The 14677-nt window shown below is 39.9% G+C and overlaps 2 protein-coding genes across 3 annotated transcripts; both read right to left on the minus strand.

Moving 5' to 3' along the window:
* Nucleotides 1-1323: 1323 nt before the first annotated feature.
* On the minus strand, nt 1324-2427 carry LOC117293129. The gene has a single exon (XM_033775347.1). The coding sequence runs from the start codon at nt 2390-2392 to the stop codon at nt 1805-1807; it is 588 nt and encodes a 195-aa protein (XP_033631238.1). The 5' UTR covers nt 2393-2427; the 3' UTR covers nt 1324-1804.
* Nucleotides 2428-10492: 8065 nt separating this feature from the next.
* On the minus strand, nt 10493-12856 carry LOC117293071 (dynein light chain LC6, flagellar outer arm-like). Of its 2 annotated transcripts, none has more exons than XM_033775283.1 (2): nt 12743-12856; nt 10493-11585 (listed from the first exon to the last, which is right to left on the minus strand). In XM_033775283.1, exon 2 carries the CDS (start codon nt 11564-11566, stop codon nt 11297-11299), a length of 270 nt encoding a protein of 89 aa, XP_033631174.1. In that variant the 5' UTR covers nt 11567-11585; nt 12743-12856; the 3' UTR covers nt 10493-11296. The 2 variants fall into 2 exon arrangements, with proteins under 2 accessions (XP_033631174.1, XP_033631173.1); XM_033775282.1 differs by lacking the exon at nt 12743-12856 and adding an exon at nt 11738-11881.
* Nucleotides 12857-14677: the final 1821 nt, after the last annotated feature.

The raw sequence follows: 14677 nt of genomic DNA on the forward strand, positions 1-14677 counted from the left end.
AATGTGTTTATTTTTCTCCCCCATTCTCTTGCAAATTTGATGACCAATATTGAGTCAAAATTTTCACCGATTTGTTATTTTAGGCATATGTTGGGATACACCAAAGTGAATACTGGTCTTTGGCAATAACAAAGGTGTCCAGAGCCTTTAAAGGTGAATTTTCTCCTTTGATGATGAATGATGATGACAGAGTTGTTCGATAAATTATAAGACTCAAAAACAAATCCCACAGGCACATCGGGTGGTAGTAGAACCATGGACGTGTAGAGACCTATAAGAGCTTTCTATGTATATAATAAGAAAGCAGTTTCCATTCCCGCAACCCGTCACGTATATTTCTTGCATTGAGGAAAAATGTCGAGAGAACAAAAATCACCTATAAAGCCAACAACAACAATCTGTCCTGTTTTTTTTTTTACTAATATTAACATTTTCATAAAAATATTCAATGGATTAGTGCTTGTTTAGGAAATTATTACCACTGCCTTGGGGCATGTTATCCATAATGACTTATGAAGTTAAGCCACGATGGCTGTGCTTGAAATGTGCAGAGCCTTCTTATTTTTAGCACGGTGGTGTCTTTGTTCCCAACCATGACAAACTCTTTCCCAAGTCTCACGTACGGACACGCATTGACCAAACGAGACAACGCTAAAGTATACATTCCCGTTTTTACAAAGTCACCCTTAACCATTTGTATGTAGCTGTGGGCCTGTGACGTGGGTGATGGCGTCAGTCTGTTGGAAATAATTTCGGCAATTCTTTACCCTTGCATCAAAAATGGGAGAGCTATTAAACTGTGGTTTGCATTATTACGTCACGCTGTGATTGTGCCGATGTGTCCCCCATCGATCATGCATCACTACATCCGGAACATAGACTTGTCCTGGTGAGACCGGTGGGGTCAGGCGAACCCCTCCTCCTCTATATCTCACACCAATCCCCTTCCCCAACCTTCACGTCAAACCCTAACCCTCAAACACACTTCCCATAACTGTTGTGGATTCAAGTTGTTTTGACAACCAGTGTTATTATTCAACTGTGCGCGATAGAGGGCCACTTGGACTGACTGTTCGTGACGTCACAGAGGGTTGCCTTGTACATAACCACAGTTGATTTATAGTCCTCGTCGCTTTTCATGAAAATTCAGAATTTTCTAAATTTTTTGTAATTTAGTAAAGTTACCATCAACCCATTGTAGGGGGAAAATGCAAAATCACTTTAACTATAGCGGCCAAGAACTCTGTCAAGAACACTCTTATAGCGCCCTCTGCTGAAGGGAGCTCTTCTGTTTTAAACGCAAGCACTCCGGTGTTTTACTGGCCCCTCTGTCCTTATACGAGCCTCGAAGTGTGACGTCAGATGTTCAGGCTATCCGGTGTTCACGAACTTTTAAAAGCGTTTTCACTGCTGTTCTAACAATACATTCCGTTTGTCTATACTCCCGGGAATCTGCAGCCTGTCGTACGGGTTCAATGCTTTCCCAAATCATACTCCAATAAAAGGTCTGAAAGACCCCGAACCGAGCAGTCACTGTAGCAGCAATATTGCTTCAAAATAAACCTCCTAAAATCAATACATTCCATTTCGAAATCTGCTCGAAATTGCAATAAAAACACCATGTGTATCGGAGGTGAAGACGACATTGCAAATACACAAGGTGTGTCTCTCCAAACAGTAGATGCAGATGCCGAGCCCATGCTTCCTCCTTCCTAGGAGTTTATCCAAACATCCGTCTACAAAATAGGTAGTTGTGGATTGGTTAATAATGGGACCAAGGTTGTTTTTCTAATACTCGTCTCCCTCATAAATCTCGCGTTGTCTCATGGTCCGAAGTGCAGAATGTTATTTCAACTGTCCGGTGATCAGTCGCTTCTATAATGGATGCCGACCGCGGGGTCAGCTGCCGGTGTTCACCACCGAGAGAGTTCCCTCGCAGCGAGGCCGTCCGACCCGCTGACGACGCATAGCTCACCGTGGTCTTGGATCGCAAACGCACAAATGCAAAGGCGGACAGTGCACCAAGGACTACTCCGGCCACGATGACGGCCATCCCGGAACCGAATAAATGAGCACTGCTGATAATGGCGCCGGTCGTCAGGAGAATGACACCGACCAGGACTAATGGGGGACTCAGGATCAGTAACGTGACAACGATTGTTCCGGCACATCCGTACCCATCGTCGTGATCTAGCGTGGAGTGCCGGCTACACCTCCGGCTGTTGTGCTGGCCGGATGCTTCGGACGATAACCGGACCCTAACCTCGGACCCGTCGCCGTAAGGGTCGCCCCCACATGTGCTGGCCGAGCGTCCGGGCTTCTGACCGGCCTCGCCATTCTCGTTCTTTTTGGCAGTGCAGCCGGGCACTAAGCCCCTCAAGTTGAATGGCATGGTTGTTTTAAAGTTGTCTTCTGCACGTCTTCACCCCTTTCCTGTAAAGAAATAATATAAGAATAAGAAAAGTTGAGCATGTGATCGAAGAGGAAATTACAAAAATGTTTTGGATTCAACAGGGCCTGTCATGAACCAAATAAAAAGCAAAACGCAACAGTTAAAAATAACTTTAAAATTGTCATGGTTGCTGGGGTGGGGGGGGGGGGGGCGTTGAGAGTGACGGGGGATATACTCTCCCGATCGTGTCTTAACATGTTGACCACTCAAACATGTTGAGCTTTAGGTCAAATTGTAAAGCAGTTTTTTACATTAAACAAGGCTACTCGTTAACATGCACAGGCTCTGTTTTTTTTCTTCAAGAAAGAACATTAAACTCGCACCAGAGCGTTATCTTAGGGGATCTTTAAGTCTTGGTCAAAACTGTCATTACTGGAAGTCAAATAATTGTTAATATTAAAGATTAAGTACGGAATATCTTATACAGTTGATCTGAGATAAAGTTGTTAATTCCATTGAAGCAATGAAATCAAATCTACGACTACTCCGCGTACATAGTCGTGACACCATCTCAAGAAATTCAAAGCCAATATCAACATCACTAAACGGGATGATGAGGTCTCCCTTATAGACAAGACTCTCAGGTTCCAATCGTCTTCAGGTTATCTCAACACTTGAATATTAAGCTGGTGTAAAGCGCTATTCACACGACAGCAATTTAACATGGGTCCGTTGCTTAATTTTTAGCATGGTTGTAAAACGTAGCAATTGTTTGACATAATTTTACAAGAGACCTGAACGGTAGAATTTTGTTTGTTCTTTCACACGAGGTAGATTTTGTAAAAGTTTACAACCATAATACAATTTTAGTAAGGGGCCCTTGCTAAATTGATCTCGTGTGAACATGGCCTAAAAAGTGACGGACACTGCCAGTCAACGTCGCAATTTAATTCCAAGAGACATTAATTGTTTTTTTTTTTTTTAAATGTGTAACACCTTTACACCGTCCTGCTGCTGATGCGATTTCAATTATAAGCTGACGTTTTCATTATAGGATTTTCCCTTGACTTATATGGTGTGAGAAAGTGATTATCCGTTTGTTAACGCGCATGAAGGTTGTCTAAATGCAGTTAAAGACAGTGGACACTATTGGTAATTGTCACAGACTAGTCTTCACAGTTGGTGTATCTCAACATATGCATAAAATAACAAACCTGTGAAAATTATTTTGAGCTCAACACGAAGTTGTGTGCTTTCAGATGCTTGATTTCGAGACCTCAAATTCTAAACTTGAGGTCTCGAAATCAAATTCGTGGAAAATTACTTCTTTCTCGAAAACTACGTCACTTCAGAGGGAGCTGTTTCTCACAATGTTTTATACCATCAACCTCTCCCCATTACTTGTTATCAAGAAAGGTTTTATGATGATAATTATTTTGAGTAATTACCAATAGTGTCCACTGCCTTTAAACAAAATTAAATTGGGATCCTCATTTGTTTGCTCAATGGATTGCTTATAGCATCCCCCCCCCCCCCCAAAGAGAAGAAGAAGAAGAACTTTAGTGAAACCCTTTCAAGAAACAAAATCCATCACGTTTCACCAAGCTTTTCCGTTTATCTCGGTCGCGTCTTTGATTATCATGCGCCTCAAGAATGAATTAATCCAAGGGTGGGGTTGCTGATATCTTTCTAGGAAAATCTAAGCAGATTTTACAGCGAATGTACTTTCCCCTATTCATAATACAGCGACGATCAGTATCTACTTTTTCTTAAAAAAAAAAGGTGCTGCGTCATGTTTGATGTTTTTTGAAGAGTAGAGTCTTTCAACTCACATCATAAAAAGATGTTTCAAAAAACACATCTTACAAGAAATGGGTAATTGTTTCACGTATCAGAACAACAAAATTGAGATAAGTTTTGTTATCGGCCGTTGTGTGCACGTTTTTATGTTTAATTCGGTTGCCGCAATCAAAATAAAGCAATGGCAGTCTGCCATGGATCTCCAATACTTTCAAATATTGGCGTGTCGTTGTGTGTGTCATCAAGGGTCAGCTGTCCTCATTTTTCGGTACGATATGGAAACCATGGACAAAACAGAAAGATGAAAAAAGGTTGTACATCATGGAAGCTAGAAAAAAAAATGCTCAACATAAACTGAATGTTGTATACCAAGTCTTTGTGAAACTGTAAATTGCGGGGGACGGAAAGAACAAACAAAAATTGCTTCACAAGAGTGCATTTTTTGAGAAAGCGTGCAAATCAGAAGATGTGTATAAAACACGAAAGTGAAAGGCTAATCCAGAGGGAACACATGCAGTGATTGAGTAGTCACTTAAGTGAGCAGACGTTTCGGTGCACCAGTCTGTGTGTCGGGACACATTTTAGTTAATGTACTATAATCCCCCTAATAGTGTTGTTTTAAATTGTCTACTGTTTTTAGAAACACTTCTCAAATAAGATAGTAACTTTGTCAAATGGGAGACGAAAATGTTTGTCATTAAAATTTCAGGCTAGTTTAAATTGAAAAGAGGGAGAAAAACACCAGTCATTGGGCATGGTCGTGATAGCACTATTTGTTGCGGTCCGATGGAGGTTGACTAATGACCAAGGAAATTCTATTTTCTCGACTGTGACAGTTTTTGACAGCTTTTCAGACGGATAACTACCTGAAAGATAAACGTCATATAGCACTTTACGATTGATCAACGTAATAAAAAAGATGTGTGTGTAGCTAACAATCCTAGGTCTTCATTAAAATAAGGTTGTACTGGTGAAAACGACGAGTCAACAACTATGTTGAAATTCTTATACGGGATTGTTGAAGTTTATTTTTAGACAAAAAACACATAAAGTTTACTAATATAGGTGCCAGTCTATACTAAAACTGAGATGCGAAAAATGAAGATAAACCGCATCTTAGTCGGTTAAAATAGTATTGAATAACACAATATTGTACTAAAGTTTGTACCGATTCCAGAACAGATCTGTTCCCACAGTTTTCGTGCGTTGTATTACTTACTGAATTTTGAATTTTAAATAAATCTGTTCTTTGGCTATATAGTCTTGACTCAAGAAGTCGTAGCAGTATTTTTACCACAAGCGCTGCGATTCGGATTTCGTTTGACAGCGCAAAGGTAAAAAACAAACCGACAACAAGTAACGCCTTGACGAAAGGCTACATTACGTCCGAATCGAGTTGCTAGTCTCGGTTTCAAGGTGATCGGGAGGTCAGCTTCCTTAAAAAATGTCCATACTCTGAAGGCGCAGCTCAAAGGAATCCGTAAAATGATAGGTGTGCAAGGTTTAATTGCACACCATTGCAAAGCATGATCTATGTGCACTCTGAATATCTCCCATTACAATCGATGGTTTCTGTGTCATCCATCGGCAACGATAATTAGTTTAGGATTGATTCCTGTATCCGAAGTGGAAGGCTTGAACAGTTAGGCCAAGTAAAAATAAATACCAGTTGATCGTCCGGGTTTTCTAAGCAGAGGAGGATAAGGGCCTTGTTTTATTTAGTATTTTGCATTTCTTTCAATGGTGGCTTAAAAACAAATTACACAGTAAATTATTTTCTTTCGAAAGAAAATGAGGTAAAAAAAAAGAAAAAAAAAAGGACGCGGCCACAAAATAGAATGAGGGAGGGGACGATCAACGTTGGAATTTTTTGTTTGGTCTTAGACTTCAATTTCCTTCCCATTTTATCCAGAGCTCCCTCGACCCCGTCGAAATCTTATCCACGGTTTACGATCGTGATGAGTACCACGTGTGCATGAGAACGAGTGGCACTTATATCATCACACCGGAGAGGGGGAAGTCGAGTGTGTATGCGTTACGCTGAGGCTTAGCCATTTTATGCCTGGCTTTTACACTTCACCGATGTTTCGCACTTAGACTTGTTGACGGCAAAACCATCAAGATTTCACACTCTCTCCCCCCCCCCCCCCCTCATCTCATCTTATCTTGATCTTAAAACTCAAAAGATAAACTCCCCAGATGCACTTCTTAGATTTTTTTGAGATGTGTTGTTATGAAGAGGGCCGGCTGATGTGGCGCTTATTGAGAGGGTTGAGGACGCTTTATGATTGGTCAGCGTTTAGACGCTTGAACGAGCCCGTCCCCAGAGGGATGACATGGAGTGATTAAATTGGGGTCGATGATCAGATAGGTGCTACCTTAAAGAGGTTTGTGGCGACATTGTTGTACAGACGGCTTACAGCATTGCGATTATCGAGAAAAAGGGAAGATTCAATATGAAAGTTTACAATGTCACGATGATTCGGTACCTATAAATTTACACTGAAAGTACTTTATGTGTTTGCATTCACAATCAATTGATTTTTTTCCCCCTGGACGATTACAATACAGACGTACTCTGCCCTTAAGCATGACCTATTTGTAATTCACACAGTATATGGGTCAGACCACGCCCACCCCTTTTATTCTTTCACTAGAATGCTTTAGTTTGCATGTTGGCACGTCACGAACATTAGAGACGTTTGTTAAAGATGATCTTACAGTTAAGGGTTAAAGACACTAGACAACTTTGGTAACTGTCAAACACCAGTCTTCTCACTTTGTGTATCTCAACATATACATAAAATAATAAACTGTAAAAATTTGAGCTCAGTTGGTCGTCGCAGTTGCGAGATAATAATGAAAGAAAAAAACACCATTGTCACACAAAGTTGTGTGCTTTCAGATGCCTGATTTCTAGACCTCAAAATCTAATACTGAGGTATCGTAATGAAATTCGTGGAAAATCACTTCTTTCTCGAAAACTACGTTACTTCAGAGGGAGCCGTTTCTCACAATGTTTCATACTATCAACCTCTCCCCATTACTCGTCACCAAGTAAGGTTTGATGCAGATCATTATATTGAGTAATTACCAATAGTGACCACTGCCTTTAAGCCAACACATGGGATATGAACGCCAAGCTGGCAACACCCAATCTCTCTCATACATTATAAAATCCTTGATTATGAGTTGCAGGTATCAATAATTTATGATTCTGATATTAGACAATGATTATTATATAGTCAATGTGAAAGCGGCGGTTAGCTTGGTAGGATTCGAACCCACAACCTTGCGATTGCAAGTCCTCATATAAAACTCTATGAAGAATTATCCTTGTCCGAGAGTTTTAACTTTGTTTTACAAAATACTTGTATATATTATTCAATAAAAGCTAAATCACATTTTCTAATTAGAACTGTTAACCCCAATTAACTGTTTTTGTGTTTTTAAAGGGAAGGTACACTATTGGTAATTGTCAAAGACAAAGACAGTCTTCTCACGGGGTGTATCCCAACATAAGCATAAAATAACAAGCCTGTGAACATTTGAGCAAAATTGGTAAGCGAAGTTGTTGCGAGAAAATAATGAGACAAAAAAACACCCTGGTTGGACGAATTTTTGTGTGATTTCAGATAGGAATAAAAGACTTTTGGCTAGAAGTCTTTTATTATTTTAGTGAGAAGTAACTTCTTTCTCAAAATCTATGCTACTTCAGAGGGAGCCGTTTCTCACAATGTGTTATACTATCAACAGCCATACAATGCTCGTTACCAAGTCAATTTTAAGTTTGTTTTGAGTAACACCAAACGTGCACCTTCCCTTTAACAAATAAACAAACAAATCACAGCTTTAACTTGACTACTTCGCATGTTATACCTTTTGGACTACGGGTTGCAGTGCAAGTCTGTTTTGTTGAAACATAGAAAGATAGTGTAGATTTCACAAGTACACGATTATTATATCTTCAACCTTGCCATATGCTTAATTTTAATTCATTGAGTGATGAGAGGCAATCTTCCTACTCGACATTTAATGACAAAACCTGAAGCGTCTCTCTCTACATGCCGTCAATCGCGTTACTTATCCGATGCGATCTTGCTCTCAAGAGTTGAAAATACAACCTGTTATGAAATGTGTTATCTTCAGATCAGGATCACTGCTCAGAGGCTGTTTTATACTGAAGCGTTTATATTACTCCCACAAATAAAAAAAAATATCATGGACTTATCTTGTACGTACACGATAAACTCAAATTTAACGTGTAGGCCTACGTACACGATGAGGGATGTAGGACGTCCTTTAATTGAGGGTGTGGCAAACTATGGAAAGCAGAATTAATGGATGTATCATCGGAATAAGTTGCCCCAACCATATCCTACAAGCTCCATTAAAGCAATCACACAACATCGGTAAACAGTATTGTCCAAGGACCACACTTCATGTATCACTTTTATATGTAAAATAACAAACCTGTGAAAAATTAGGCTCAGTCGGTCGTCGGAGTCGGGAGAAAATAACGGGAAAATCCACCCTTGTTTCCGCACATTTCGCCGTGTCATGGCATGTGTTTAAAATAAATCCGTTATTCTCGATATCGAGAACTGATAATTGTTTTAATGTTTTCTCAAAAAGTAAAGCATTTCATGGAATAACATTTCAAGGAAAGTCTTTCACCGTTACCTTCTGTAAACCCCGTAAGTTATTTGTAAATCAGTGAACTTTTAATTTGTGTTCTGTTTAGAATATGCACCACTCTTCAATACATCAACCCAGCCCCTCATCATTTTCCATTGACCAAATCACACAGCTTCGAATTGTTACATTAGGCACTCAATACATTTACGTGCATCGCGCAGACCTTGGTTGTTAATGTCAGTGAACCGCTCATGATGGGTGCAACTATTGTTTGAAGAACAACATACAGCATCGGCCTCGTTAATAGTTTGTAGCCCTCCAAATATTCTATTCTAGACAGATTTGAGAGCCAATTGTTACCCTAACTTGAGGTATGTTAGATGGCATAATAGGCCCTGAAGATGGTAATTTATTTGTCGAGAGGCGCGGGACATTTTTCAAGATTGATGCTCGAACGTTTAGAAAATTACACCGGTGTATGGGTGTATGCTTGTGTTTTTATTTGGAGGGTGATTTATATTCAAATTATAAGTAATACAAATACTTTACTGTAAAAAGCTTTGATATTCCCAAGTATTTTTCATGTATTTTTGATCATTTAGCACTATCATCTATTTTATGAGAATTATTTTAGTGGGTCGCACCCTCATGCATGTATATCGAGTCTTTGTCGGTGTCAGATGCATATGCAATCGTGTCTGAGCTATGCAAAAATCGTCCGTTGGACATGGACATCACTGTAATGTACATGTACATGTATGTGCGCGCGTAAGCGAGCGTGAAGCACTCACTGAACTAGCCCTAGCGGCCTTACACTTTCGTTTTGTAGTTTCCTGTGTACAGAGAAAGAGTCCTATATAGGGCTATCACTGAACCTACGTATATACAGCATGAATATTCACGTATTTTATGATTGTAGCAAATACCCAACGGCCGAACATTTCCCATGTCATTCAAGACATGATGATGCACTTAGCCTGTAAAACAACTGGCGAACAATACATGTTCCGTCGACCAAGGGCGTTTAATTTACTACAAGGACGGTTTTTGCACGGGGGCGGACACAACTGCATGTGCAAATGTGTCCGGGCAAAAATGCAATATGCAGAGCAGCGTCTGGACGGACACGATTGCATATGCAAAACCGTCCGGCGGACATTATTGCATTTGCAATAATGTCATCCAGATAGTATTGCATAGAGGACATAATTGCATGCGACATCGGCCGCGATCATGGTGGAAGAATATAGACGCCCTCCCACGTTGAACTTTATCCATGGGTTGATCTTACCCCAAACAAAAACAGTGCATTTTAATTTGTCCACAATCCCAAATAATGATGGTTTATAAAAATTGCATTGAAATAACTTATGTGATGATGTATAATGCAAGAACAAAACCATGTAGTACCTGGCTTTTACATACGTTCTTCTAAGACCCCCTTCTTCTGAAAATTTGAAGTCATGATGAAGTCATGACAAAATGCTTTTGAAGGAAAATTATTTATATTTGGTATAACCGCTGAAATCATTCTCCCACGTCCCTGTGACCAGCAGAAACAGCCAGAGTCGCTTCGTACGGATCTCTAAAACAACTAGCAACCAACAAACAAACAACACATGAAATCGAAGTAAGCATTACACAAAAGCCACATCAAGAAAATTCATTGTTACTTTTTGTTACAAAATTTATTAACATCCTTTCCTACCTTTCTTTACATTGTAAAAATAATAATAATTTATCTCCTAGTTAGTTTTTCTGCCTGACATTTTGCTATGTTCTCGGGGTGCTTTTATATCCATACATTTTAGCCGTGTGTTATAACGTTGCCGTTTTGGTAATCAGTTTCAATTATGAATACTTTTGGTTTATGAATTTACAAAATGATTATTTCTAGCAATTACTCGGTGGTACAAATCTTATCTACCTTCCTTTACTTTACACTTTGGTCAGTTTTTCTGCCAAACATTTCTGTTCTGTTCTCAAAATGCTCTTACAGCTTTTACAACATGATCCTTGGGAGATCAATGTAGGTAGAAGCTAAATGTATAGAAGCTTGAGGTTAACGTTTTGCTTGTTATTACTTTTAACCATTACTTTTGATGGGTTTATGAATTTCAAAAAATGATTTTATCTAGCACCATTTTACGCAATGAACCAATAACAATACTTGGAACAAAATGCTCACATTTCTTTTTGTAAAGAGCTAACGGCATCAACCATTCATAACAAAGGGAAACCAAACCAGAATACTTTAAAGTTCATAGTACTATTTCGGTGATAGCATTCGTACACAAAACTGCATAGCTTTATTTCCGTCTGCAGGTGTCAGATGTCGATGGTCGTGGCTCATGCGTGATGGACATCGGGTTGGGAAGTGCGCCATCATCGATGGAGAAGTCATGACTTTCCAGTTTATAGCTATTTACACAGTCACAAGATTAGCCGAGTTGGTTTGAGCTGCATCTATCCAGACTTGAACAGCAACACAGCAACCTGGCCGAGATAGAAGTAGATGAAGTGCTTGGTCTCGTGAGTGACGTAGCTGCCAAAGTTCCTTCCCACGATGCAATGCCAGGTGGGGTTGTACTTCCGGTCGAACTCCTTCTTGATGTAGGCGGCAATGTCTTTCTCTACGTTGAACTTCTCCATGGCTTGGGTTGCGCACTCAATGGCGTCTTGCTGATGATCTTCGGCCATGTCGGCATTCTTGACTACGGCTTTGCGTTCAGACATAGTGACGGTTGTTGTATTTCTGCAAGAAAGAAATAAGAACAGATTGTAAATACAGAGTAATTTTCAAGGCTGCACCATATTTCTGCAGGCTTTGGTTGTCTGGAACCGTTTCATTTGATGCAACAGTTTCATTGTGACCAAAACTGCGTGAAGTGAGAAAAGTTAGCATACCTCCAAGACATTTTTAGAAGAATAACGATATCTAGTGAAGCGATGTATAAAAACACATCCGTACGAATTCACTGCCGTAAAAATCAAACAAAACTTATTTTGCCAGCGTCGTTAATCGTTACTTTCGCAACAGCCCAACATCACTCAAATAGTGAGCTGTTAAAATGGGCGTGTGTGCCAGCTTATACCCCCACAGGTTTTTAGTCATTCACGCTCTATTCTGTGTCGAGCGCAAACAGGGCTAAACCAGTTTGTTTGGGAACTTTTGTGTTGCAAATTTTTCAGTTGCCCTCAACAACTCCTCAACACAACCCATAGTGAAAGGACTATGTGGGTCCTTTTCTATGGCACAATCAACTACCCAGAATCAACACAACAGGGTAGCTGCTATTCATAGAAAAACTGTAAGTGCACGATGTTGTTGTTACTATGGAATGTGCAGTCCCCCTTTGGAAAGTGAATTATTTGTAAATTCCTACCACGGAAGGTGGGATCATCAGCAGGGAACACAGGGGGTGCCTTCAAAAGACTGAATTGAGTTAATGGCAGTGGACACTATTGGTAATTACTCAAAAATTAGCATAAAACCTTACTTGGTAACGACATGGAGGTATTCCTCCAGGTGTCAGGACACTTCGTACCTTTGCCACTTCGTACCCTGGACACTTCGTACCTTTTGAAGGTACGAAGTGTCTTGTTAGAAACGGCTCCCTCTGAAGTGCCATAGTTTTTGAGAAAGAAGTAATTTTCCACGAATTTGATTTCGAGACCTCAGATTTAGAACTTGAGGTCTCAAAATCAACCATCTGAACGCACACAACTTCGTGTGACAAGGGTGTTTTTGTCTTTCATTAAATTAGTATAAAATTTGCACACAATCACAATCACACACAATTTGATTAAAATAAAATTTCACAGTTTTGTTTACAACTTTACTCTCTCATTGACAAAAGATGAAAACAAATTATTAAAGAAATAGTTACTAACCACAATTGTTAAACTTACCAGTATATCTTGAATATTTGTGATGTTTCCTGATTTCTTTCGGGTTGCTTTTGAGTCTCAGACTTGATGCTTGTCGAATGATGAAATATTTTGGATTCACTTTTGCTTGTACCCCTTTGAGCACCCCTTTGCCCTCCTCGCTGTTTGACGTCACCACGGTAACGCCAATTCCGCGTGTCTGATTGGTCCTTTGGTAGCTTTCTCTCGGTAGCTTGTAACATGCAGGAATACTGGGTGGTGATTGGCCTACGCAGCAAAATGCTCTGTTCCTATTCGCTGTGAATAAGGTGAGCTGCGGTAGCTCGTAACAAATGCAACTTGACATGCGCAGAATCATTTGAAGCCGTATCCAAATTGGCGGCTACAGCTACGGCTACAACTGTTGTTAAGAGTGTTGCTATGGACGTTGCTATTCAACTATGTTATGTATGGCGCGCGATCTAGCTTTAGCCGCCATTTCACTACGGACAATCGTCATAAACAGATAGCTAATTATGTAGATAATTAAATACAAAGTGTACTTCAACGTTGCCTTTCAGTACACTGTATTAATTGTGACAATCCCAGCAATATCAACTTCACAAGCGGTGCGGCTGCTATCTATGTCTTGATAGTAGGCCACGCTGTAGGTAAATTTATAAAGAGATGGGCAGGCCTTAATTGTGACGTTGTGGTGATCAGTAACCCTTTATTAGATATACACTTTCGGACGGGCTTCAACGATCGAACATTTCCACCCTCCTAGCCTTTTCCTTACTGGAGTTTTATTTTCATTTATTGATTTGTTTTTGTAGCCGGAGCCGAAGCCGATGGATTGTACCAAAAACCGTCGCAGTGTAACAGTATGGTTCGCAGACGAGACATAAAAATGCCTAAACGTGTGGGATCCTTATCACAATTAATTCAAAATTCAGATGGAGGCGATCTGCCGTATTTGCAATAGACACTGATTCATACAGGGCCCCCTTTCATAAAGCCTATAAGTACAGAAACGTGTTCAGGTAACTGCCAAAGTCACATTATGCTTACATTGTTTGTGACTGGTGCCCACTGAATTTTTTGCTTAGCAAAGATATTGGTCAAGCAGTGTTTTCTTCTAAACAACTTTATGAAAGTGCGCCCTTACCCCTGCACAATGCCAACGTATTCGGTGTTAGGGTTGGGACTTAGACAATAGGTTGCAACGGTCTCTAGCACACACAGACTGTTACACAGACTGCAGAATGGAACAAGCTTTCACAAAATACCTCAATGACATACCGATATTAAACTTAACCGACTGCAAGCATAATAGTTCGAATAATTTCAGAGAGTCACTTGCTAAAATGCGGTCATGAATGCGTTCAAAAAGTGAGTGCGTGATGTGACTAAGCACACAGCATATGCACATGCTGGTGTTGACGACCTCACTGTCTTGCAAGCTTTTCATTTTAATCATTAATATTGTGCTTCATTGCCATAACTTGGCCACACCCTCTAATTATCCAAGACGTCGGCAAGTGAAATTAGTTCAAGAAGTAAAGCGCGCCCTCTGCCGGGGTTATCACAATTACAAGTATGAAAAAGTAATGTATTGAACCAATACTATCTTGTACGTTATTGATAACACGGCATGTGTTATTTTTGTTTCTTTTGCATCCATCGAAATTCTTGGCCAGTGTTTTCACTGTAAACATGTTTAATATCATACTTCGCCTGAAATAACAACTTTACCTGGATACTCATTACACGCTTCTGTAAGAATTAAAATTGTGCAAAAAACAGTCGCAGGTCGCTGAAAAACAACAATCAACGGGGAAGGTAATTTTAATAACGAGAAAATTTGCATAACAATGAAAACAATGTTACTTCTGACCTCGACCAGGTGGTTTCTATGGTTTTAATTTCGCTTCTTCACGGGTCGTATAAAAAAAAGAATGCATTTTGGCGTGGCTG

This window comes from Asterias rubens, chromosome 7 (assembly GCF_902459465.1).
Source record: "Asterias rubens chromosome 7, eAstRub1.3, whole genome shotgun sequence".
Classification (NCBI taxonomy): Eukaryota; Metazoa; Echinodermata; class Asteroidea; order Forcipulatida; family Asteriidae; genus Asterias; species Asterias rubens.